Source organism: Falco cherrug, chromosome 3 (assembly GCF_023634085.1).
Source record: "Falco cherrug isolate bFalChe1 chromosome 3, bFalChe1.pri, whole genome shotgun sequence".
NCBI lineage: Eukaryota > Metazoa > Chordata > Aves > Falconiformes > Falconidae > Falco > Falco cherrug.
In genome coordinates, this window is record NC_073699.1 from 43,710,124 (window position 1) to 43,736,382 (window position 26,259).

Genomic DNA, 26,259 nt, shown 5'->3' on the forward strand with positions numbered 1-26,259 from the left:
AGAGCAAAGGTCTGGCCTTGCCATTTGCCTTTTTATTTATTCATTGGTGGTACACCTAGGTTAATGCACTTTACAAGTGATTTCTTATTAGTATTTTGATAAGGACAGAGCAAGCTTCATTGGGACCTATCACTGTTAACTTGATCACATCACGTTCACATAAGATGGGCTCTGTAAGTGGAGCAACAACAGGAAAAGATTCATTTTCATCTAAACTGTACAAGGAAGCACATTTAGACACAGAGTTCAAAAGCCTTCAAAGGTAAATCCTTTAGTCATTTCCCCCCCACCCCCCAAAAAATGAAAGTCACACAAAGGAAGTTTAAAATTTGCCAGGCATATGTTTAGCGGGTTTGGCTTTTGCTTTTATAAAGGAGCAATTACACTGACAGTTCAGAATTTCTCACAATCCTGAATACTGCAGGCTCAGGAGAAGCTATAGCCTTCACTGCAAAAGAGGCACTGGGCCACTGAGCAATACTTTGTTCACGATCACAAGGTAGAGAATCTACCTACGCTAGTTCCTGTTCTTGACTGAGGCATGACTAAACTTTGGTTTAGTCATTGTTTTGAGGACTGGTGTAAAACTCATCCAAGATAGCTGCTTGTAGGCTGGAATAGATCAATTTTCATATAAAGAAACTGACAAAATGAGTAACAAGATAACAACTTACCAGGATCAAAATTATCTCCAAATATTCTCTTAGCTGGAATCTTCAAGTTCATGGTGGGAAATTGCTTCTTTAGCTGAAAACAAAACACATACAATTGGATTGTACTTACACATTAAAGTACCTAGAAATAATTGCATTGTTTGTTTTCTGATGAACAGTTTGAACATCTGATTATTAGTAATTCTGCTCATCTCTTCCATCTTCTCTACTCATACACTTGGGGGAAAAAAACCAAACCCAAAACAATTTGTACTCGGCTTGTTTGCACCAGTCATACCCTTTTAAATTCAAAGGCCATCTCAATTTAGAAAGCTAAAGACAATTGCAGCCCTGCATTAAAAAAAAAAAAAAAGCACAGGCTAGAATCTTGGGTGTTTTTTTTCTTGCTTGTTTGCACAGGAGTGTATGCATGAGGTTTAAAATGGATTGGGGACACAGACCTCTGGGTTCTGCCCAAACAACATTCTTAAGAGCTTTAGAAACCACAGGTGGGCTACCTCTGTGTCAAATTTGTAACCAGATTAACAGCATGTTTTACAATGCTGCATTTGACAATTTAATTGTAGTCTACACTTGATAAGCTGGCCAGAAGATCATATATAATAGCACTGAATTTATAAAAAAACCCTGACATGAGTCAAGCCTGGGTTATATTTGCTTCATCTTCAAGCATTCCAGAAGAGCAACCTTACCCTCATCCTCTTTAAGAGAGTAGTTCAATACAGTAGCTGGCAATTCTTTCCTTAGAAACATCAGTATCTCTTCCAGTTAACAGCACAGGTTTTTTAGTGTACTATACCATATGAATTGGAACTGCATGGAACTTAATTGAACTGAATGGGAACTGGACTAAATGTTCTCCTGGTTATGCTTCCCCAGGACCTCCACCTCTACAGGTTAAAAAGACCAGTGCTGAACAAACTTCAGTGGAGCAACGTTAATCTGAATGGTAAGAGAATATAGTAAGGGGAACAGGATCACCAAGGCTCACTCCACAGGTATCAAAATGGGGATACTTTTGTTTTCACATCGCTTGCAAGTCTATCCCCAGATGCAAGCAAAGTATAGCATGGTATATCCAGGCCGACTTCTGCTCAGACTTTGCAAGATAGCCCCAAGTTCACCACCTGCATTTGCTTACCACTGCTGTGCAAAAATCCAGGTACAGTGAGACAGAAAGGAAAAAAGCCCAAATACTTCTCACAGAGGCAATGGAAGGGAAATAGAGGCACAGGTAAGCAGCTGGTAATTTTTCTTATGGAGATCACAGAGGAATTGTTTCTTCTTTGTCTCTAAACATGAAGAACTGGAGAGAAGTATGGACACAGGACACAGACTGCACATCTGAGCAAGTATCTGCCCTGCTTGCCCACTATGTAAAATGGGCCAAATCCCCTTCTAGCAACGAACCCAAGAAATCCATACTGAGTTGCTGAAGAGGCCTATTTTATTTGGACCGCTGCCAAAAATATTGGCTATGAAACTGTAGATAGGAATGGCTATGACTAACTTGAAAGTTTATATCAAGAAACAAGGATTCGCTCATTACTTTCAGTACTTCAAAGTAAAACACTTACTTTAAGAGAACTTTACCTATCTAGATGTTTTTAGTTTTACAGCAATTTTTTACCACCATGAACAAATGCACGTTTCAGATGTTTTGACAACCAGTAAATTAGAAGTTTCTCTCATGAAACTATGATCCCAAGCAACAATTAAAAAAGTGACAAATAAGTGGACTTTGAGTCTGAAATTCAAACAAACCGAAGTTTTAAAACCCCACCTTGTCATTTACTTTAAACAGGCTCCTATGATTATTGAATGTTGACTCAAACTCCTCAAGAGGAAACTAACTCAAACTGTAACACTGCCGACAAATGTTGCTCTGCTATTCTGCCATAATTTCATAGCTTGCCTTTTGCTTACCGTATTGTAGAGTTTATCAAACTCTGCATACCGTCTGAAGACAAACCATTCATTTCTGCCAACTGAGACCAATACTTTGTAAACCTGTAGTAACACAGATAAAGTTACTGCCAACAGTAAAGTTTAATAAAACCTCCCAGGTTTAATCCTGTGGTGGAAATAAGGACAGGTTGTTAAATATATTGTGTAAAAATACTTTTTAATCTACACGTTTCTTACAGTTAAATCACAGACAATACAAATGAGTAAAAGAACAGAAGAGCCTGACATTTTACAGAATTTTTTTTAAACACCAGGTAAGCAAAAACTAATACCAATGCTCATCTAATGGATTTTCATAAATTAGTTCAGATCCAACAAGAACACCTGGCCATCAGATAGCAGTCTATAAAAATCTGCTACTTTATAATTTGTAATAAAGACTAATATTAAAAAAAATTAAACACTGAAGACTGCCTTCACCAAAACCTAAAGAGAAAGCACACAAGAAAAGCAGTTATAAAGGTAACTGTTTCTTGCCACATCTTGAATACATTTTATAGTCAGGGTCCTGGCAGATGACACAATTGTTCAGGGGGGGAAAATGCTGCCATGGCTGAAACACAGCACAGGCCACCTAACACACAGCATTGGGATCAAGGGACATGCAGCTGGAACCTGCTGCACAGTTCTGGCCACTCAAATACCATGACAGCAGAGGACTTCAATAAACCAGACAGATTGCCAACCCCTGGCTTCATAAATCTGGTTGACAGTTTCGTGTCCAGCAGGCTTCTCCTGTCTCTTATGCAGCTAGTTGAGCTCCCTTCTCCACATTCTTTTACTTTCAGAAGGAACCTGACTATTCCTTCAGAGGAGAGAATGGGCACAGCAAGGAAATGAGTGCAAAAGGCTGCCAATTCCCAATGCAGAAGACTGGACCAATGCCCCCTTCTGTCCTGAAACAGCAGCTTACCTCTCTCCTTTTAACTCCCACAGTGGAAGTGGCAGCCACCACTGTATTTCTTAGCTCCAGATTAGCATTTATGCTACACTAACTGCCCAAATATGCTGCTCTCAGTCTTCTCTGGGGAATACAGGAGGCTGGACAGAAGCGTCCAGTAGGATGCTGATGAGACTTACTCTTAGAATTAACTTTCCCTTACACTGCTAAACAATCATTAGCATAAAACCTAGCTACACACCTTCTAGAGCATCCCTAGACTGTAAACAGCAAAAGCTTTAGCTGCAGACACTTAAGTACGGTCCTCCTGAACTAGGTATCTTACACAGCAATCAAGTCCTGCAAGTAATGTTCAAACACACAACACCTCCACTCCCCATGACTGCATGGCAGCTCAGTGCCAACAGGCTTAAGCAGCAGGCCACGGACAACTTCTTAAATTATCAGAGCAAAATGCACAGACTGAAAAGTTCATGGGCAAGCGTAACTTCAGATGATATTCACCTCCTTGGCAACCTCAAAATTAAAACACTTGTTCTTGAAGTAGACCAATGACACAGTCAACGTTTTTTAATGAGAGAGCATAAAAAAACCCATATGAGGTCATCCAGTTCTCATCATCACTGAAGCTCCTGCATTCCCAACCAAGGAGAAACTGCAAGTTTAACACTTAAGGAAGCACTGAGTGGCAAGAACACATGCAGCATCTAGAAAGATTCTGGTAAACTCCAAAAACATAACATGTCTTTGGGCTGTATTACTACTTTCAGCTACACCCATGTAATGATTTAGGGGTGTGCAATGCCTGTTTCTAGGAAGGGGAGGTGCGTAGGGAATCTAGCCTTACTCAGGTAATAACCTTTTCAAATCTAATTACTGCTAAACCAAAACCAGTCTTAGAAAACTCCTAAAACATTGATAAGATGTATCCACAGCTTGTAATATGTGGATAAATAATGCAAAGCTTTGAGAAAGGAAAAAGGAAGAAAAAGAAACAGAATTCCTGAAAACACCACTATCCCAAACATCACCATAAACTACCTTCCTAGAAACAGACAGGATAGGGTCCAGCTATTTCTTGATGTGATAATTTCTTCACAAATCAAGTCACTGAAATTAGAAGTCTTCAATTCTGTTTTAGTAGCTCACGCTCACGGATTAAACATTCAATTTGTATTAACCAGAGATAAGTAAAAAAGGTAGGCTGTTTTCCAATCTCAAGAGAGCAAGCACTGAGAAAGCAAGGAAACTATTAAGCATCAACAAAATAAAAAAAGCAACTCCACAGTTTCCAACAAGGCTTGGTATTAGTATGTATCACAGGTCTGAAACAAAGTTTCCAGATTTAATCAGATAAACAGCACCCTTGAAAGGGATTTCTTGATATGCCTGTATATGACAGCGGTCTGAAGGGAGGTAAGAACAGGTCAGAAGAGAAAATTAAGCCTCACACATCAAACAGCATAGGGACAAAAGCAAGAAATGCAAAACAAAGTTATTTGGCAAAACAGGCAAAAGAACAGCCCACTATGCAGCAAGGACAGAAGAGCAGTTACTACATCCTAGATATGGTCCAAAACAAGCATTTTGGTTTTTTTATGAAGAAAGTAAATGATCAATCTTCAGAAAAAGGCAGGACAGCAAACTAGAGTGGATATACATAAAGTCTGGTTACCATGAGTTAAGTGGAAGCAAAAAAGCTTCCCTGCCAGAACACCCAAAAAATTCAAACATGAAATTATTTGTCAAGAAAAGAATACTGGTAGTAAATGTAGCAAATGTATGCAGTATTTAACATAACCAAATCAAATATTCAACAAGAGGTTATGAAAATGCTCAGGAGGAATGAAGAGTTCATTTCCAAAAACAAAACTTAAAAGCTTGACTTATCAGAACGAGGACTGCACAGAGACACGATTGTTTTAAAAAATGCTGTATCAGGGCAAAAAGAAGAGCTAGTAAAAGCTAAGTTGCACATACTTGTCTTGTTTCTGTGCCAGCATTAAGTGAGCCACTGTAAAGTCTGAGCTGGAATTCATAGTTTCGATTCAGGCCAGCGAGATTCTAGAACAGTCTCAGAAGCAGTAGTGATATATACACATATATATATATGTATAGTGACAGTAAGGTGAAGATTATATGAAACAGTCACCTGAAGTCTTTCCTAGCCTTTATCACTTTAACTTTTCCTTTCACCCTAAGATTCTTACTGTTCTTTATGGAAATGTCACTAACATCAGAAACAGACAGCTATACCTACCACAGATTTATTTCTCCCTGTACCCCTCTCCCACCCCCCACCAAAAGCAGTGCTGATGGGCTTCAGTCATTAACACACAGCTACAAAAGAGGAGACACAGTAAAAGCATTGACAGACACATGCTGGAATTCACAGTTCCTACCAGGAAGTTTAGTATGACCCTCCTGTTATCAAATCCTAAAATACATGCGATAATACTCACAAGCTTGGTTGTGAAAAGCAGTTCTTGCCAAGCTGCTAATTATTCCCTGACGCAGAAAGCAGAAGCCACCCAGACAAAGCGTTACCTCCACACAGTGCAAGCTGGGTTGGATTCACACACACACCACCCTCCCCAATTTCTTAATTTTCCTACTCTTGCTTGTATGGCTTCCTAAAGGGCACACCCAAAGAAAGCGCTGTTAAGTTACTAAGGTTGTCACACAGATCTTTTGGTAAAATGGCCTGGAAATCACAACATCAGTATGCACCGCAGATGTACCACACTGGGACTTTTTAATAGCAGAACTGTCAGCACTGAGGCAACACCTGTTTTGCTGAAGTGTAGACTTTCATGAAGTTTTTTCTGCTCATTTGAGTTACACATGCATGCAGTGGTTTAAAGGATTAGTAAAGCTCTCTTTTGCTTGTTCCCTTTACCAGCAATTCCCCAATTTACATCTTGATACACTTGTAGAATCAAACAGCATTATTCTTCTCCAAGGAAGGGAGGTGAAAGGGAAAGGCAGATACATAACTCAAAGTAAATCTTTGTTTTGTTGTATTCTTCAGACAACAAGTCAGTCTAGGGGTGTTTGCATTCCACATCTGAAGAGTGACTAATTCACTCAAAAAAAAAAAAAAGGCAGCTTAGAGGAAGTTGCGCAAGAGCAATGAAATATTTTGAGCTTTTTAAAGGAAGTACTATGATGCTGTCTTTATATCCTAGCACACGCAGAAGCAAAACAAAAATCTAGGTCACAATATTTTTCAGTGTACAACATAGAGTTACTCCACAGAATAGGAAGATTTCACTTCCAGAAAATCAAATTGGGAGGCTAAAAAAGGCAGCAGCAGGGAATAACAAGGAGTAGAAATTGGAACAGGGTAGGAAAAGTCTTGTATTAGAATCAGAAAACAGGAAGGAAGACAGAAAAAAGTTCCTTTAAAAATTTGATTTTTCTCTTTTACACAAAAATATTAAAATTATTTATATGATATTATAACAGGAAACAAGAAAAAAAATGGCCATTATAAAACCAAACTACAAAAAAAAAAAGCAACTAAAACCAAAGCCATATCTTTTCCCTTTACAAAATAAATGTTTTCTTGAAAAATCATGTAGGATGCCGAATCTTAATCTGATTTGGTACCAAAATGTTACTTCTGCATTCAGACACCTATGTGTGTGTGTATATATATATATATATATATATACACATACACACAAGAAAGCACTGCTATTTGGGGGTAAAAATACCAGAATTTTGTACAGCCAAATTCTTTCTGCAGAAAGCAACACAGTTAAAACACTGTAAAACATTCACAACTTCTCACATTGGACTATGGCCAGTACTCACAAGAGCAAGTAAGCAGACTTCCATAAACTGGTTTAAAGTAATACCAAGCTTAGTAGTAAAAAAAAGAAAGTAGCACTTCTAGGCAGTAATAGCCCATGTATCTGCCTACCGTGCTTACACTCTGCTATACTTACAGTAAATCTTTTTTTCTTCTCTCTGTGTTCATCAGAGCTCGGAATGCTAACACTTGGGCAGCTTTCTTTGAGATCCATTGTATGTGTTCTTTTGACCAATTTGTTACAGGACCCTGCTTCCGGTGTTGCAATCAGAAGGTATCTTCAGTGGTACTGATCCAAGATACGCAGCTTTTCTTGAGAAAATGTGAATTCCATCATGTAATCTTAAAGTGAACATAGAAGGAAAATTAAGTATGGGAACACTTAACTCACAGTGCTAAAACCTGTGTGACAGGAACTTTTCCTGGCAGGAGATGAACTTTAACATGCACATATACAGCCATAATCATTATGACTTTGCAAACTGTTTCATGCTTGTGGTCCCTTCACCGAAATCACTCACATTCTCTACGGACACAAGCACACCCAAAAAAACCCCACTGAGTTGTACAGACGTACTGGGAACACATTTGGGCCCACTACAGGCAGTACTTTGAAGAAACAAAGATAGAACATGGAGAAATAATTAGAGATGACAACCTGGTATCAGACATCTGAGAAAAGCCACTAACATGTACATTCAGAACAGTTAATTTCAAAAACAAAGGTTTTCAGCTGCATGAGTCGGTACCACAGGGCATTTCAGATTTGTCAGAACATGCTGACTGTATGTAATTATCACATCAGAGATGAAAGATGACAGGAGAAAAAAAATAATTTTTCATGTAAATTTTAGAGGGACACAGGCAGCACCATGTGTCTGAGTATCTACTTTCTCTGCCCTCTCCTCCCCCATACTTGACATATTTTGTGTTTAGCAGAACAGTAGGGTCATCCATTACCTCCAGTCGAACAGTTAGCCTACTTGCAGAACTTGAGAAGGGTACAAGACAAAGAGGCTAATGACATCAAATAAGCAGAGAGCTTAGTATTACCTACAGGCCCCTTCACTCACTGACAGACAGTATCCTCCACACCTGCTTGGAGCACAGTTTCCTGGACCCCACTGCAAACAACAGGAACTTCAGCCCTGGCTAAGAGCTGTGCCTAAGTACAGGCCTGCAGAGCCATCTGAAGTGGTTTAGTGAATGCAGCTCAGCTTTCAGAACATTATGTGTCTGACCAATGAGAAAAATTTTTTGGAAAGAAGAGACCTCAGTTCCCTTCAAAACACCCAGAGGAAAAAGGAGTGCCCAGTTGAACACTTGAGTCTGTATTTTCTTAAAACAGGGAAGTATAAAAGCAAACTGTATATTTTGTATCATAAATTCCCCAAACCCACAAACTAATCCAATGCAATTCTGCTATTAGAGACACACCCATATTTATGCTGGCACAAAGGCCAAAGCCCAGGGAATCCAGTGAAAAGATTTGTTCTTGATACCCAACTAGTCTCAGTCAATTGACTATTTTTCTTGTTCTCAAAAGCCAGATCATCTCTCTGGTTCAGACTTCACACTATTATTCCTCCTGTAGCCATTTAAAATTAAGTAATTTTCAAAGATCTATCAGGTGACTGTAAACAAAAAGGATTGTTTGAAGCCACTGTAATCACAGTTAAGTGATAGCTCATCCACACTGCAATATATTCACAGTACTATTTTTAGTTACACCTGCATTTACCTTAATGTGATTGTTCCCTACTTCACTGATTAGGAATTACAGGGCTGAGCAGGGTTAAGCTTCCCCCCCACCTTTATTTGACTATAACAAAGGTCATCCAAGCCAGTTACACAGACCTTGAGTTTGAAATTGGTTTTTCTTTTCCTTCTGCAAGCCACTGTTAAAAGCTTTACTACAACAAGGCACAGTTCCTATTTTCCACAATTTTATACTGGCATGGGATTAAGACTGTTCTTCACCCATTGCCACACACTAAAATTAAGATCTAAAGGTTAACTGTGCTTTTCATCATCGGAGGTCCACTAAAATAGTCAATAAGCACCACTTTCAGTAAGCATTTCACTAAGCTTAGACTTTACTAAGCACTTATGTCAATCTTGAGCTACTTCAGGTCCCACGCCAGGAACCAAGCACAAGTCCCTGTGTTTTAGCTGTCTTCCTTCCATCAGAGAAAAACACGTAAAGCTTTAAAACGGATTAGGTGTTCCCTGACTAGTATCACTCCCTATCTTCTCTTGTAAACTGACATTCATTACGATGGTTCCCAACATGCCTGCACTGATTCTCACAGTACTTCTCTCATCCCTTTCGTTTTTTAGTGCCGTATTTTTAAATAGCAGTACAGAAGCAGTATGAATTAAAAGCTGTAGTCCAAAGAGTACCACTTGGAAGACTGAGCTTTATTCCAGATCTGAAGTTGAAAGATCTACAGGAAACAAAAGGAGGAAGTGTCACCCAGATTAATTCCGGAAGAGTTTACTCATCTTACTAGGGAGAAGAAGAATAAATCATCTGAGAAGCTGCAACTGCAGTATTTGTGTTTCTTTCTTTAAGCTGCCTGGAAGATCACTGGCTGTAATTATTTTCTTTCCCTGAGGCATCTCCTCAGAGTTGTGACTGGGTCACCAACACTAAGCTGAAAATGCATTTCTTCCAAGTTTGTCAGCTCAGTTTGCCACTAAGCTTCAGAGGATCAGAGCTTTCTTTCAATTTCTATCTGCCACAAGCATATCAGCTCTTGAGAGCTTCTTCTATCTGAACTGTATGTCAGCTGTAGGTCTGACTGTAGAAACAGGGATAGATTTGCCTTAATCTTTGCCATGCTCCATTGAGGAACACAGCTGCAGTTTTCCTAGCAGGTAAAACCACTAATGCTGTGGTAACTACATGAAGTAGTAACAAACAGTAGAGACGTATTTTTATCCACAGTTTCAAAAGTGCAAACTGCAGTGTCTTGAGGGTTGCCAGATACCAGTGAATTTAACAAACATTGTCAGTTGAGAAGTCTCTGCCTCTGGTTATAGCTTTTCCTGTAACTAAAAGCAGGTAGCCCCTGGCCCCAATGTTGGTAACAGGCAGGAAGGAGATGAAACTTCAAAAAAACAGGCAGCAAAATAAATCCACTTAAATCATATTTGGGCACTAGTGAAAGAGCACATAGATAATGCAAGACAGGTTAACACTGCCACCAGTGTTGTCCAGTAACAGCTAGAACTTTTAAGCTGCCACAGTATCTAGCCCTGGAACAGGGGAAGGCACAGACAAATGTGTTAGAGGAGATCAGAAGTCACACATCCTCCTGGCAAGGTTTCAAGCCTGTCAGCGGCTACACTATTCATTCTCTACATGGCGGCTGTCAAAAAGCAAGCAGTATTTTCACAGTTTCCTGCAGAAAGCCACAACAATGTCAAATTTCAGGCTGACCCTTGCCTCTGGTAAAAAGCATGGCAATAACAGAACCCTAACACTAAGAACACATATAGATCTACTATACCCACAAATTATAATGCATTCAGGAAATTGAAAGTATTTTGTGCAACCTCATAACAGCTACATGCAACAGGCAAACAATACGTAGTGTAACGATACATAGCAACCTCTTCTGATTTCTTTCTCCATAAGCTAGGCTCAAACGGTATTAGAAAAGGTTTCTGAAGTTCAGATTATTCTGTACTGAAAAATTTTCTTTTCTAAATTATAATGGCCTGAAGATGATACCATTACACAACCAAAGACCTTTGTTCTAGGTGCTTACAAGTCAGTCTCTGCCAAGAAAGTTCAAAACTTGATTACAAAGCTGTGTGCTCACCTGCTGCCTCTCCAGCTGTAGCCAAATTGCCTTAAATGCCTCTACAGCCACTGCAAATCAGCTATCATACCCATTCTGACTCTTTGAGTAACACAAGGGAAGCAGTGACAGTCAAAAACCCTAAAAGACAGTCTTCCAGCAAGCATGCTTGGAAGAATCACCAGGATCCATGCACACCCACTGGAAGAGAATGGCCATTTCCCTATACACTAATTATCCACCTAGAAAGACTTACTCTAGGGCTGAGTCACCAGTAAAACCAGCTGCTGAAAATCCCACGACTGTGATTCCGATTACAGAAGGAACAACAGGAGACAGTCCTATTACCTGCTATAAACATCACCCTCCTTCCTCTCACTTTAGAGAAAGTATCTATGGCATGCTTTTCATCACTCCTCAGTCTTCACAAATATCCTGATAATGAATCAACATATCACTGGACACTAAAAAATCTTTGAGAAAGCCAGGAAAGTCAACTTTTCCCTCAATTGCTATATAATAAAAGAGAATCCCACTCCTGTTACCAGACAAGCAGCTGACACACAGGAAACAGGAGACAAGGTATTCAGAACCCAATGCAACAGAAATACAGGATGAGGAGAACCAGGGACTGTGGAAGTTGCATGCTTCATAAAGAGTCAAAAGCAAAACACAGATCACTAATCTATAAAGACAGATGGATGGGCAGAAGCTGTTGAATAACTAGGTTCTGAAGAAAGCAGGTTTCACCCTAGCCATTCTTTCAAATACCACATACATATGATAATTTTAATACAGGAACACTGAACATCAGTGTAGACCTCTAGAAATATTCCAGCTGAAGGAAAAGGAGTACACTAACCAGAATACCCTAGTCAATCCTTGGCTTATCTCTTCACACTCCCTTCTACCTACAATTTGACAGAATTCATAATTCGGTCATTGGTATAAAGGAAAAAGCCTGATCCCTGTTTACACACCCACCCCACTACCTTGCATTTTTTTAAAGCCTCTGGTGGCACCACTATGGAAAGCCAACCACTACTCACAGCAATGTGGGCAAAGTCCAATTCAATGGGTTATTACTATTCATAGAAAAGTAGAACAGATAAAGTAAAAACTCAACCAAGGGAAAGAAATAAATTACTCCTGTTTTTTTTGTCTTTATCAAATTTCCTCTGGAGAAGTCAGGTAAACATTTCCTTCCCACAATTCTACTGTACCCAAGAACACCCCTTCTGCCCCACGTTCCAAAATAAGCTCCAACAAATTACTCTTAATTGGCATAACAAGATTCATGACTTGGACTGCATCTATTTGCATTCATGTTTATTACATGACACAACACAGGTTCTTCGCCATGGTAAGCAAACCCCAAGTAATAAAATGGGTCTAAAGAACAAATACTGCCAATAACAGGCAGCTGTCTTTTAATCCTCAGCACAGGTCCACAATAATTTTATCTTTAGCCTGTGTCCATTGTATCTGGAAAGGTTACTATGTGCCTCAGATGGTATGACTTACGCAAATAGCAGAGCACATTAAAAAAAAATAATCAAGTTTGCATCACACTTGCAACCTGCATGTTTCCTGGAGTGCCTCCTCAGCCTTCCTATACACCAGGTCCAATTAAAGTTAAATGCAGATGCCTAGGATAGCACAGATCAAAAGTTGTAGCAAGAGCACTGCCAGCTACTTTCAAGAGGTCTTACAAGCAGCTGATACCAACCACTTGCAACATAGTGAGTTCTACATAAGAGGGCAGTCAGACTTCATTAAACACAAAGCAAGTATTCCCAGCCTCATTTTGCCCCTCTTGATGAAAATTAAGTGGGAACAATGCTCAAATATACTGCCCATTTTTTTACATGACTTCAGGAAAAATCACCAACTGTTCTCCCTCTGTTTCATCACAAACACAGGAGAATTCTGATCTATTTAAGATTGATGTTATTGCTGATACTGGATTTTATGTTGATGTAACTTTCTTCATGTACTGTAACTGGCAAAAGGGTAAAAATCCATACAGCAAAAGGTATCTGGCTTTTAAAATGAAACACATAAATCCAAACTACAGTTCACAATCCAGAAAAACTTCGTAAGTCTGTGCTCTACAGAGCTCACGGCTGCCTAGAACCATAAAGCTGTTGGATAATGAAAAGGCAACAACTTAAATACTGGAATATAAAAGTAAGAGGAAGAGCCTTTAGCAATATCCAAACTGCATGCCCTGTTCACCATCACTTGATTTCTCATGTTACATTAGTACAACTACAGCTAAAATTTTATGTCCATTCTTCTAAGACAAGTTTACCAACTCCTGCAGGTAAGAGCATACGCTGACCTCTCACGTTATTTCAGTGCTGCACGGAGAATAAGGGGTTTCAGTTCTATAAGGATTCAGAGAACAGTTGTTTATGCATGTGTAACAGAATCTGGTGCAATAATGTCAGATGTGGTGAGACTATGATTTACAATCAAAGGTGGGAATTAAGGTTGGAAAGCAATTTTAACACAATTCATCATCATCACATAGCCACTAATTACTATTTCTTCACCTTTAAAATTATCAAGGTTGTTAAAATATCCAGTACTTCTCAAGTTAAACATGCTGTATTTCTCACTTAAACGAGCATCTCAAAATATCTTTCAAGAGACAGGCCAGTTTCCTAGCTTTAAGTTATGAGAAACACCACACATGGGGACTACCTTGACATTAACAGTGAACTTTTCAAAACGCTTTCTAAAAGCTAGCAACACTTTTTTCCTGAGATCTAAAGTATCTTAAAGCCTTCAGGAAAACATTCCCCCACACACGCCTTCCTTTTTTATCATTAGTTCATATTACAGTCATTGAAGAGACTGATGTGCAGGTGAAGACTGAAAAGAAAAAAAATCAGAACTACTTTTAGACACTCAAGAGTGAAACACGAACATTAAAAACTCAAAATGAAGTTAACATCAGCCTTTAAAAATACAGACTCATTCTGCATGATTCTATAAACACACTTAATGTATGTATGAAAGGGGATATAAAAAAAAAGAACAAAAACCCCAACTTAGCTGCAAGAATACTGCAGCAAGAGACCTTCACAGAAATCCTCAGTGCCAAATAACTGGAAGAGCCGTAACAGCATTCAAGTGACATTACTGCGTTGAAGCGAAATGCAGTACCAGCACGAGAACTATCTTAAGTTTAAAGGGGAATAAGAAATGAACATTCCATACTGCAAAATTACTGCACATCTAGAAGCAGAACAGTTACACCTTTAAGAGCTGCCACAGGAGGCATATTCACATAAATATTAAAAATCAAACGATCTGTCAAAACAGCTTTCGTCTTAACGCTTTACAACTGCTTCTTAATTAACCTCCGCAAAATTAAATTCCTCAAGGGTACCTGAATCCCTGCAAGCCACCTAAGAAGCTTTCGTTTTGCGGGACGAGACCTCGTCGGTCATCTCCCTCAGGTTCGCTGCGCTCTTCCGAGACACCAGCCACATACCGGCTGCAAACCGCTCGGAGGAAGCAGTAGGTGCCGCGCCGGTACCGCCCCGGGGCATGCCCCGCGCCCGCGGAGCAGCGCAGCGGACCCGCACCCCCCGCCCCCCCCCGCCTCCCGAGCTTGGCCACCAGCTCCGCCGCGCCGCGCGCAGCTCGGGGACGAGACCAAGCCGCTCACCTCCACCCCGATCAACCACTTCTCGGCTCCCTGGTTTCTAGGAAGTTACAAATTTCTCACATTCCCGGTCCAGCGGCGCCGCGGGGCCGCCCCCACCAGCGCCCGCCGCCGCTCTCCCGCGCGGCCATCGCCCGCCCGGCGGCGCCCCGCCGCCCCGCGCCCGCCCCCGGAACCCCGCAGGCCGCCGCACACGCGGCCCCAACGGCGGCGAACAGCGAAAGGCGGCTCCGCCCAGGAGAGGAGGCCGCGCCGCCGCGGGAGGCCAGCGCCCGGCAGGGCCCCGCACCGCGCCTCACCGCAGCCCCGAGCGGCAACGGCGGCGCACGCGGCTGCCCCCTCCCCTCGCCCACGCACCCCGCACGTGCGGCCGCCGCGCCGGAGGGGGGCGGGCGCGGGGGAGCGGCGCGAGCGGAACGGCGGCCCCGGGTACGTCCCTCCGCGGGAAGCGCGCGCGGGGCCGCGCCCGCCGCCCCGGCCCACCCACGGGCGCGCCCGCCGGGCCCGCGCCCCTCCGCCCCCGCGGCGCCAGGCTGCGGCCCGGCCGTGACGCGGCCCAGGCTGCCCGCCGGCCAGCGACAGCCCGCAGCGCCCCCGGGGCCGCCGCGGGGCCCGCACCCTCCTCACCGCGGGCCGCAGGCCGGGGCCGGGAGGTGAGGTTTTACCCCCCGCCCCTTGTAAAAAAACTTACAATTCCCCCCTTCCCGATTACAAGTTCCCGCTTTCCCCGCCCCGCCACCGCAGCCCCTGGGGGGGGACACGCTCCCGCTCCTGCCGGCGGCTCCTCACAGGAACTGAGGAAAACCAGCAGCCTCGCGGCAGAACGGCCGCCCTGGTAAAAATACTTTCACCCCCCCAGCCCGCGCACATGAGGGGCTTCCCGCAGCCCCGCGGCGCGTCCGGGGGCGGCCTCAGCCCGCCGGCAGGGCTGACCCTGCACCAGCCGCCGCTGCGTGAGGGCGCTGCCCTTCCTTCCTCCTGTGCGGGAGCGGTAACACACAAAAATGAGGTCGGTGTGTAGTTTAGGGAACTAGCACTGTTTAGGGAACCGTTTCTGCGCCCTCTGAAATTAAAAGGGTAAGTTTCAATGCCCCAGTTAAAATTCAACTAGACCTCTTAAAACAAAGTGTAACTCGGTTTTTCCTGAGCAGGTGGAGGCCATAAAACAGTTACAAAAATACAAATTCCAGAAAAAAAAGCTTTCAATGGCAGGATCGCTTCCGCTTCGTTTTGTTAACTAGATCTGAAAGCACAGGCCAGCCAGGCGTCAGCACGGATTCAGTCTAACAGAACAGACCACCACACCCATGACAGTTAATATCTCGTGTTTACTGAGGATCTGCTACGACGTCTGAACGTGTAAATTCACCATTCAGACAGCTTAAGAGACAAGGAATATCTAGTGCCAACAGTAACACTCAGGATGAGGTAGAAGCTTATGCCATTTTAGCTTCCTCCATATAAATACCTGAAATGGTTCTTGGGATTTCAACTGACATGTAAAGAATGAGCACATGTGAAAACGCAGCCCATTCCACTGTCTTAACTGATGTAACCTAGGTGCCTCAAAACCCCACAGGTTTTTGTCTGGAAATTACTCTATTGATTATGGAGAAGCCCCATGTTCTACAAGCGTGTCTTCACAAGACTTGTATTTGGGCCTGATGAGACATGATGATGCTCATTTCAACAGCTGCAGGTATTGGCAAGTGTCTGGCAAGTAGTGATTCGGGAGATCCTGTTTCTGAGCTCTCCTACTGCAGTATTCCTGCATAATACTACACTCATGTGTCAGGCACTGACAGTCATCCAAGCATTCTCCAAAAACAAACCAGAGAAGCAGCCTGGCATTATTTAAAATACGTCAGTGTTTGGATTAGCGTGTTGTAACTGTGTACACACAAGCTGCAAGTCAACTGGATCACAAACTCTCATTTCAGTAGAGCCCGCACAGGAAGAAGTGAGGCATTTTCACATCCTAACATGCCCCTTCCTATTTTGGAGTTTTCCTATTTTGGGGTAGGCACTGCTAGATCCAGGGACCCTGCACTGCAGCAACAGCCTTCTCTTGCTCGTTCAGATCAGGCAAGGTATTTGCCTTACATTCATTAAAGGAACGTTGTTAGCACTTCTAGTTATGAATCCCAGAGCAGAACACTTTCGAACTTCAGTCAGTTAGAATTAACTTATTGGCAAGTAATTTAATCAAGTAATCTGTATTCAAGAACTATTTTACTTTAGAGTTGTTCAGCAGTGTTCATCTGTCTGGTTGATAGTTTTCAGTTAATCATTCACTTGTCAGCAGATCAGTTGAATGGAGCCACTGGACTGATTTACAGTAAGTAAAAGGGCCTCAACCTAGGAAAGCCAAGATGACCCTGGCCTAGACATAATTTAATTCTGCCTACCTGGCCACACAGTCTAAGTCCTAAACCTTTGACTAGCGGCTGTTTGTCCTTCCTCACAGTTAAAAGCTCCCTGAAGACTGGGCCGTCAACCAGTTCATTTTACACAGTTCCTCTCACTATTCTGGAGCTGTGCTCAATCCTAAGCAATTAAGGTAGCAGCAACGTGGTATGTATCCTTAAATTGTAATTTGCCTGAATGAATTCTACAGCATGTTCATCTGTCTAGTGAATCATATTATGCAAAACACTATTAAGGTCTTAAAATTAAGGTCCTAAAATTTAAATAAATCCTAATTTACAGATTTTCTTGATGAGCTTTTAAAGGCTAATATTCTAATGTCAATGTGGATACCTGGTGGTTAACTGCATAGCATACAGAAACACAGGTAAATCAACTTGCATTTTCAAGTGAAGTTAAAGGTCAGTATTCACTCTTGACATTTTTGTACCCAGTAACTTGCTTGCATTCTCCATTTATGTTTCCTGGGCAAGTAATACACACAAAGAATCTTGCTTCCACTGTGTTGCAGTACTTCACTTCTAAAGAATGTTACAAATCCATGTACTGTGCTGTCTGTCACCTGAACTATTTAAAGTCTCTGCTGAAGAATACCAGTGACTAGGTGGTGAGGGTGGAAAAGAAGAAAAAATGGAAAAGAAATGAAGGACCTAACTCACTGCAAATCTGAGATGTCACAGAAATGCAGGGTACCTATAACAGGTTTCTCCAAACCCAGTATGAGCAGGTAGCAATAATCTGAACTATTAGGTTCTGGGTTTACTGAAAATACCCTCAAATTAGTATGAAAACTTTGTCCCTGACCAAAGATGAAAAGTCTTAATTTTACAATATCGATAGAACTATACAGTCAAAAAGACAGTATAAAAAACACTGTAAGACAAAGACAAGCAAGAATGCAGATGACTTGTTTAAATGTAGCCTTGAGCTTTGCAAATGAACACTATTCTGTATGTATATTCTGTGATACTTTGGCACGTATTCAAATATTCACACAAGCAGCACAGCCCAAACCACTTGACAACCATAGTCCAGTATTTTTAGTCACTGTTAAAACACAGTGGGTCAATTGAGCAACACCTTGAAATCATTACCTCACTATCAGCTTTGAACACCAACACCTCAACATTCCGTTTCACTTCCTGCATCTTCAAAGGAGTATCTTAGCCTACCACTTTTAACACAAAGCTTTCTACCCAACTCCTCACGCTCAGGGACAACACAACCTCCTTGCCCCAAAACAGACCATTAACAGAGTCATCAGGTTTGGACACTAAGATAAGATAGTGTTTGAAATCAAAACCACTTCCGCCGATAGGATCTGACATACCAGCAACTCCAGTTAAACCAAATGCATGTCTGCTTAAAACCCTCCAAAAGGCATTGACTGACACTGTAACAGATATGAAATGATCTTTTAAATCATTATTGTTAGCTTTTAACCTATAAAGCCCTACGCCTAACTGCACTCGGGTAACAACTGATGACCACTGTAGTTAACTTTGCATGTGCCAATTGTTTTAATCAAAGATGAAAGTTCACTTCCTCTAACTCCAAGCAAGTTGTATCCACCTACACAGCATTGAGTAGTCTGAGGACATCACCCTTTGGAAAGCCTCAGGCTACAATGCATGGGCCCCACAATGACACAGGCACGGCAACTCAGGGCAAATACTGTCTAACACCCAGCTTTCTGGCAGTCAAGAAGACCCCAAAAAAATGTATGAAGACAGATATGCACCTGCTCTTTACTATCAACTACTCTCACGATGCTTCCCAGCCTCTTGTTTGGAGGCTAATTAATCCATGCTCATACCCCACTGCCTGCTTAGGAGCAGGACTTTGAAAAGACTTGGGAATGGGCCAGTTGGGACTGGGACCAGGCGTTCAGCACTGCAAAGCATGACACACAAGATCACGTACTGGAGAAAAGAGTCTTCTGATAGACTCCTTGGACACAGGAGATTACCAGAAAACACAGGCTACCAAGGTCAAAATCAAATACAAGAAGACCCTCAGTGGGAAAGTGATCTAGCTGAAAGCCTGAGAGTTAAAACTGTGGAAGAAATGCCAGCCAGACAATATTTAAACCTCACAGCACACATGCAATCAACATTGTCACCAGGTAACTGTTCTTTACCAAAGCTGGTTTTCTAACACTTAATGCATGCATTCATATTAATAGCTTTCATTTAATTCATGTGCATAGTTGCGTGCCTGTGCTTATTAGAGAAGTCTGAATAATGGTTCCGTTTTATGTGAGCTGCACAGGGGAAATGGTTTTTCCCCCCACCTTCTTTTTGTATGCTACATCAGCAACAAATGTCTTATACGGTCTTTCAATTTGAAGGAATAAAAGGATACTTAAAAGACTGATTTACTGCAACACATATTTCAACACTTTCTCCCAAACCAACCAATCCACCCCAAACCACCATAACCCATCTGAACAAGTATGACTGAAATATTCAGTATTTTCTCTTGTGAAAGTGTAAGAATTTGGCAGGTAAAAGGAGGCTTCCCGACCTTGAATAACATTCATAGTGAAATAAGAGTTTTCCAGCACTCCAGACACAAAGATGACGGTCTATGTATTACAAGAAGAATGTCCTGGAGCACAGAGGCTGTTGAAGATAAAAATCAGGATCTGCAGCAACACTACATGGACTCACACTTAGCATATCAGACACCACAAACCAAAATAATGGAAAACTATAGAAAAACTGTAATAGATTACATAATTTCACAGGCTATGCATAACATGAACCAGAAGAACAACAGCAGCACCACACTGAAGAAATTCTTCACAGAAGCTAAGAAGAAAACTGGTTTAAATCAATTGAAGCATATACTAAAGATGAGCACTAGTACAGAAGCAAGCATTGTGCCAAAAGCAGCAGTGTCACAAGGAATTAAGGAAAAACAGATAAAGCTGGAAGATTAAAATGACGAAGTTTACCCCTACCTAGGGGAACATGTATGCCAAGTACGTTGTTGTGTACCTTGGAAATGAAGATTCCCTGACAGTGGTCTTCAGAGCCATTATGTTTTTTGTTAAAAACACATTAAGCTTTCAGACTATTCAGCAATGCAGTTATACGGTGGGATGATGAAGCCAACAGCTGAGAGTTTATCTGGGCAAGAATAACTGTAGTAAACAGTAAATGCACTCAGTAACATGGAAAAGCCCCACTAAGCAGTACAGTAGCAGCTCTGCCTCAAATGCATTGACATTTACATTGGTCAGTGCAACCACACATATACCTGGTCCTTCCTAGAAGCAGTATCTGCACTCTGAACATCCAGCAGACCTATGTGGGACTTCCTAACATCTACAGTCCACGCTGAATGGTAACTCTTACTTGCCTGCTGGGTATCCAGAGCTCACAAAACAAATGCAGACAGTTCAGGTTCTGTCCTGGTACCCCCCCCAGGCAGAAGAGAGGAGGCATCTCTGGACAAAATCAGATGCATTGCAGGTTTTACAGATCCTATCTCAGTCCAAGCATAGCCATCATTCCTCACACAGTACTAGAGACTTTGCCTAGGGATGCTTCCCTTTCCCCTCACAAAGGCCACTTTCATATCACATATTTTCACAGAACCATAGAAAGGTTTGGGTTGGAAGGGACCTTAAAAATCATCTAGTCCCAACCCCCCAGCCACAGGCAGGGACACCTTCCACTAGACCAGGTTGCTCAAAGCCCCATCCAGACTGGCCTTGAACACTTCCAGGTTTGGGGCAGCCACCACTCTATTTTACTCCAAAGATTTTTCATTCCCCGAGATGCACGGATGACTATATTTTGAGCTGCTTTCTTACAAGCCAGGGATTTCTGGCTGTACTTCATATACTTCATGTTTGGTTATGTTACATACAGTCTTTTACAATGAGAAGGAATCTGTTCCAAGCAACAACTACAGACAAACTACGGACCTGGCGATTACCTCATTGTGGGGAAGTATTTGATATGCATAAAGAACTGGAGGTAGCAAACAGAGCATAACGGGCTGAGTCGTGGTGGGGAGGCAACCCAAGTGATTCACTCCAGTAGAAAAGCTCTATGTACCTCAGACATAGCACAGACATCCCTCATCAGCTTGACACCAACATATAATCCATACCATAACCAGTTTCACATTTTAACCAAATACATGAGTATTAAAGAACACACATATATGCAAACCAATTTACTGTTACAAGCATTAGACAGGCTTTTAGAGGATGGAAAACAAATTGAAAACATGAAGACAATAAAGCCATAAGTTACCCTTTTTTCCTTTAATGCAAAAGTTCTGCTTGTCTACATGTCATGATTACTTGAAGCCTCTGTATATTTTCATAAATGTATGCAGGAAAATTCATTCCTTTTGTACAACACTATGTCGTAACTAACAACCCTCTGGGTAATTCAATATAGACAAGCTATTTTTGGTAGGAACTGTGTAAATGCATGACAGAATTTCAAGCTAAAAAAGCAGTATCAGGCAGTGAAATACCTTATCTACATTTTCAATACATGCATCCCTATTTTCCTCACTGCATCCTGCTGAAGTTCTTTATCTCCCTTATGCATACACCAAAATATATTATTATTGCCATACCAGTCATTTTGGAGTACTTTTTTTCAGCCAGGGCAAGTTGAACAATGTATTTTGTTATAAAGCAAACAACGTAAGATTAGTTTCTAAAAATGACTTCTCATGTAAGGCATTTAAAGTGAACAGTGAAGTGCACATGAACTGCCTGACAAAGCTCACTTCTGACCCAAACCCTGCTGTTTACATCCTGTTCACTTATCAGTGTAATGGCTGGCAGGGTTCCACCAGGAGATGTCATCCAACTGTAGCCATGGTGGTAGGAGAAGCACCGCTGAGGGCACACAGACACACACCAGTATCCATGGCCCACTGAGCCCAGAGCTCTTTTTGCCTTGCACCTACCCTCACTCACTGCACGTGTGCGGTCTGGAGTAGGTACCCAAACTAGTTCAGCTACCAGAAGGAGCATAACAGTATGAATGGTAAACTCCTGATAGCCTAGTCTGCCTTAGTTTTCAGTTATCTTAGACATGCATAGTGAAGATACTGCCTCAAGCCATCACCATCTGCTTACATGGAAGCATGGAAGATTTACGTGGGTTCCAACAATATGAGGAAAAAGAAGTTCATTGGACCCAACTTATCACCAAGTCCTACAAGGGTATATACATAAATAACAAAAGGACAAAGATAACTGGCTGCTTTATAGATACACAGCAACATATGTGCTTGACATCAAATATACAGCTTATTGGTATAGGCTAACTTGCTCTGGGACTAGTTTCAGCAGACATGCACTGCAATAAATTACTACACTGTTAAACACTTCAAGCTGAAGTTATCCAATACAGCTCATAAAGTGTAAGTTCTAAAAAAACTCCCAACTGGTACCACTGTGAGACCTGCATTTTGCTCTTAACAAAGGCTCTTCAGAATTCCGTTTCTAAATGAAGTTCTATAAAACAGGCCAAGCATCAGAGCTTGCAGGAGATCTGAGCAGTTTGTGCTGGAAGGTATACCAAAACTAAGCTAAGTATAACAAAAAAAAAGTTCCCTAAGTAGTAATTCTGTATGGATGTTTCTTAATTCAGCCTCCTGAATCCCAGCTACAGCACGCTCTACTAGAATTGCAAATAACAGGCTGGGGTGAACAAACATGCTTTGGTAAACAAGTGATCTGGCACACAATGTTATGTAGGTGGGGTCTACCCAGAATGTCAAGAGTTCTTTCTCAAATTGTAGAGATGAGCAAGAATCCAAGCACTATATTTGCATTTTTCAAGCTATTTACTGGTATTCTATTCAAACTAAACTAAACAAGGGCATTGGTTTGGGGGGGTGGGGGGGTGGGGGGTGTATCCCGTCACAAAAGGCTCACAGCTGTTTTCCAAAGTATCAGCGTTTTAAAGGCAGCCTAAGATCTGCAGAACAGACCGGATTTGTGCTATTCTATTAATACTTCTAACAAACTGTTTATGTCAAAAGACATATGCACTCCACTATAGTAGTTATGCACCAACCTGGAGTAGAAAAAAAGGTAGCAACAATTCAAAAAAACCCCAAAACACTACCAAGCAAGAAGCTGTATCTCATAATCCAAAAAGGACAGAGATTTAAGCAAAATGTTGTAAGAGTTTATTATTTGCTGTCCTTACTTTGTTTGCTTGTTTATCTAGCCATTTCCTCCTGTTTGCCAGATGCCCAATCTATTCCCAACTCACAGAGAAGGTGTATTTCCATCTACCAACTACAGAGTCTGGTTTTTTTGTCCAAGCACAAATACTCTCATTTGCAGTCCTGGGAGCTGTGGGTCAGTGTTTTCAGTGTGTATATGGGTCTGAACTATTAAGTAAGTTCCAGCAATAGATTTATATGAAGATACATCAGCAATAAATTTATACAAAGATACAACCTGTCCTCTTATACCAGGTAAAACCAATACAGCACAGGATGTCCAAAAACAAGCAGGGTCAGAGGACAGACGATCAACTTTTGGACTCTACTAAACTCAATTTTTCTTTAACATATCTTTCTTTTTATTATATGGCAATCTAGCAGAAGCCAACTAATGGAATATTGGAAATCTGAGTACGAATCATAAGCAACAATTAAATAAATCCCTCTAATCTCAATATTAACTTAAGACTACTGTTCCATTAAGCAATTTTAAAAAGGAACACCGCAGTATTTAATCTTTCAGGTCAGCAGTTTTTTGATGTTAGTTATTATGGTGTTGGGTGATAAGGATCACAGGGAACAAGGAAAGATATTGTAGATTACAACATGGAACATGAATACTAAGTAGGAGAAGTTATCACAAAATTCTATTGTGCAGTCATTGTTCAAATTAGTAAATTGTTTCATGTGAAAATGTTCCTGCACACAAATCCAAGACACTGTTTTCTTCCTATAAAGCATGAGATCGAGAACAAGTCTTATTCCAACTACAGTTTTCTCCAACAATGCTGTACAAATTAAAGTAATTCTTGTAGATGACAGTGCAAATTTAAGCTTGCATAAGAACACAAAAGAGCAAAATGCCAGTTTTCTAATTACATGGCAATCTTTGTGTCAACCCAATTCATTAAACGTTTTTATAAATCTTCAAATTAAGCAAAGAAAAAAATTTTCTAGAAAGAAGATGAAGAATTTTCTAAAGCCATGAGAACTCAGTAAGTCATACATCTCATGAACTGAAGCACTTGATAAATACGTTGTTACTGCATTGGTAGTAAAATACAGGAGCTGTGCAGAATCTATACAATGTTCAGGAAACTACCTATAGTCAACCTCTGGATGTGACTGCAACGGTGATGAGGATACCCAGACCAGAATACACACTACGCTAATGGATGCTAACAGGAGCAGTGTTGGAGGAGGATGTTAATACCTTCCATTCTTGGATTAACCGATGAAAATTTAACTTCAGTCTGATGCTGATACCATGCAAGCACTCAAAAATCTCTCCATGCCGCGCTAGCTCTGTTTCCCCTCAGGTTTGGGATGAGTCACTAGCAGGCTTGTACAGCAAATTGCTTCCGAGTCAAATACACCTTGGATTTATATAAGAAGTGTTGCGGTAACAGCCCTTCAAAATACCCACTTCAGAAATACTGTTTCATTATTCACCTTTATATAACTGCAGTTCTCCCAGGCCTACACTGCTTTTTCTTTTTTTTCCCCCCTTCTTTGCTTGCCACCCATTATCCTACCCGCATGCAGTGGTTAGCACAGCAGAACTGCAGGGAACGCCTGTGCTGCTGGCACCGTCACCCTCCCCTACAGTGCCTGGGGTGGTGAGCAGATGTCCAGCCAAGGGACCCTCACCACATACCTCTGTTAAAATAAAGGTGGGGAAATCATGGGTATTTTCATCCTTCACCCATCTGCCTCCGCTGATTGATTCAGAGGCATCTTCAAAATCAGAAAATAAGCACTGTTTATTTTTCACTGTTATGAGAATAATGCCCATTTAAATGAGGAAGTACTGAGGACAAAAACATTTTTGTACATAATTCCTTTAAAGTCTGAGTAAGTAAGATGGCTGTTCATACTGCTGACTCCTGGCTCCAGCATTCCTACATGCATAATTGCTGAATAAAGCTTTTCATATAAATTTTATTGCACTCATTGTGAACCTGCACAGTTAAACTAGTACGACGTTTTAAAATCTGGTTTATGGGAAGGATGTCCCAGTCACACAAGCCAGAGCAGCTTAGTACTTTTATGGGATAATGGTGACAGCAGAGTTTCTATCAACTAACAAAAAGGACCAGCAGATAAGGGGGACAAAAAGAGAACAAATAAAATATTAAGCTAACACCAAAGAGAAAGACATTTTGGACATTTCACATAAATGCACACTTGAAAGCATTCATATGCCTACTATGGTGGGCAGGTATAAAGTCAAACTAGACCTGTGCAAATGCTAGAATTGTGGGAGTATGAAAACAGGAAGATGGTGGGATTAGTTATTTAATTTACATGGGATTATATGAAGGGGTTTTTTTATTGCATGTCCAGAAAAATTGAGAGTAGACCCCACAACTTCCTGTAGTGTCTGGGGGAGGGGAGAGGAAAACAGGCAGAACTCCCGTTCCTTTACAACAAAAAAACCCCAACAAAAACAACCAAACAAAAAAATTATATGGACATTTTCTTTTCTAAGGGGGGGGAAAAAAAAAGCACACTGGGGGTAAATTTACTATGAAGGAAAGTAAATCAGATGCTAACAAAAAGTTATTTCAGAGAATACTTGTCAGTATCTTCTGAACACATAAATAATTGAATTTGTTAAGTTAAGCAGTCACTTTACTGAAGAGCCTTAAAAAGACTGACTGCTCTGGTTAGTTCTGTAGTATGCTGGCACAAAATGTATCATATATTTGGAGGGAAGTCAGATTAAAGAAAGAAACAAACAAAATCCCAGATATTGGCTAAGG

The 26,259-nt window shown here is 41.3% G+C and overlaps 1 protein-coding gene across 4 annotated transcripts in view; it reads right to left on the minus strand.

Moving 5' to 3' along the window:
- The window catches only part of SGK3 (serum/glucocorticoid regulated kinase family member 3), a 61,481-nt gene that overhangs the window by 21,622 nt on the left and 13,600 nt on the right, over nucleotides 1-26,259 (minus strand). The window contains exons 1-4 of one of the 4 annotated variants that reach the window (XM_055704247.1): nucleotides 15,206-15,299; nucleotides 7,497-7,702; nucleotides 2,601-2,684; nucleotides 675-747 (exon numbers count right to left, since the gene is read on the minus strand). In XM_055704247.1, the coding sequence (XP_055560222.1) occupies nucleotides 675-747; nucleotides 2,601-2,684; nucleotides 7,497-7,574 (235 nt within the window). In that variant the 5' untranslated portion in view covers nucleotides 7,575-7,702; nucleotides 15,206-15,299. The other 3 variants (XM_055704244.1, XM_005443200.4, XM_055704246.1) reach the window with 3 other exon arrangements.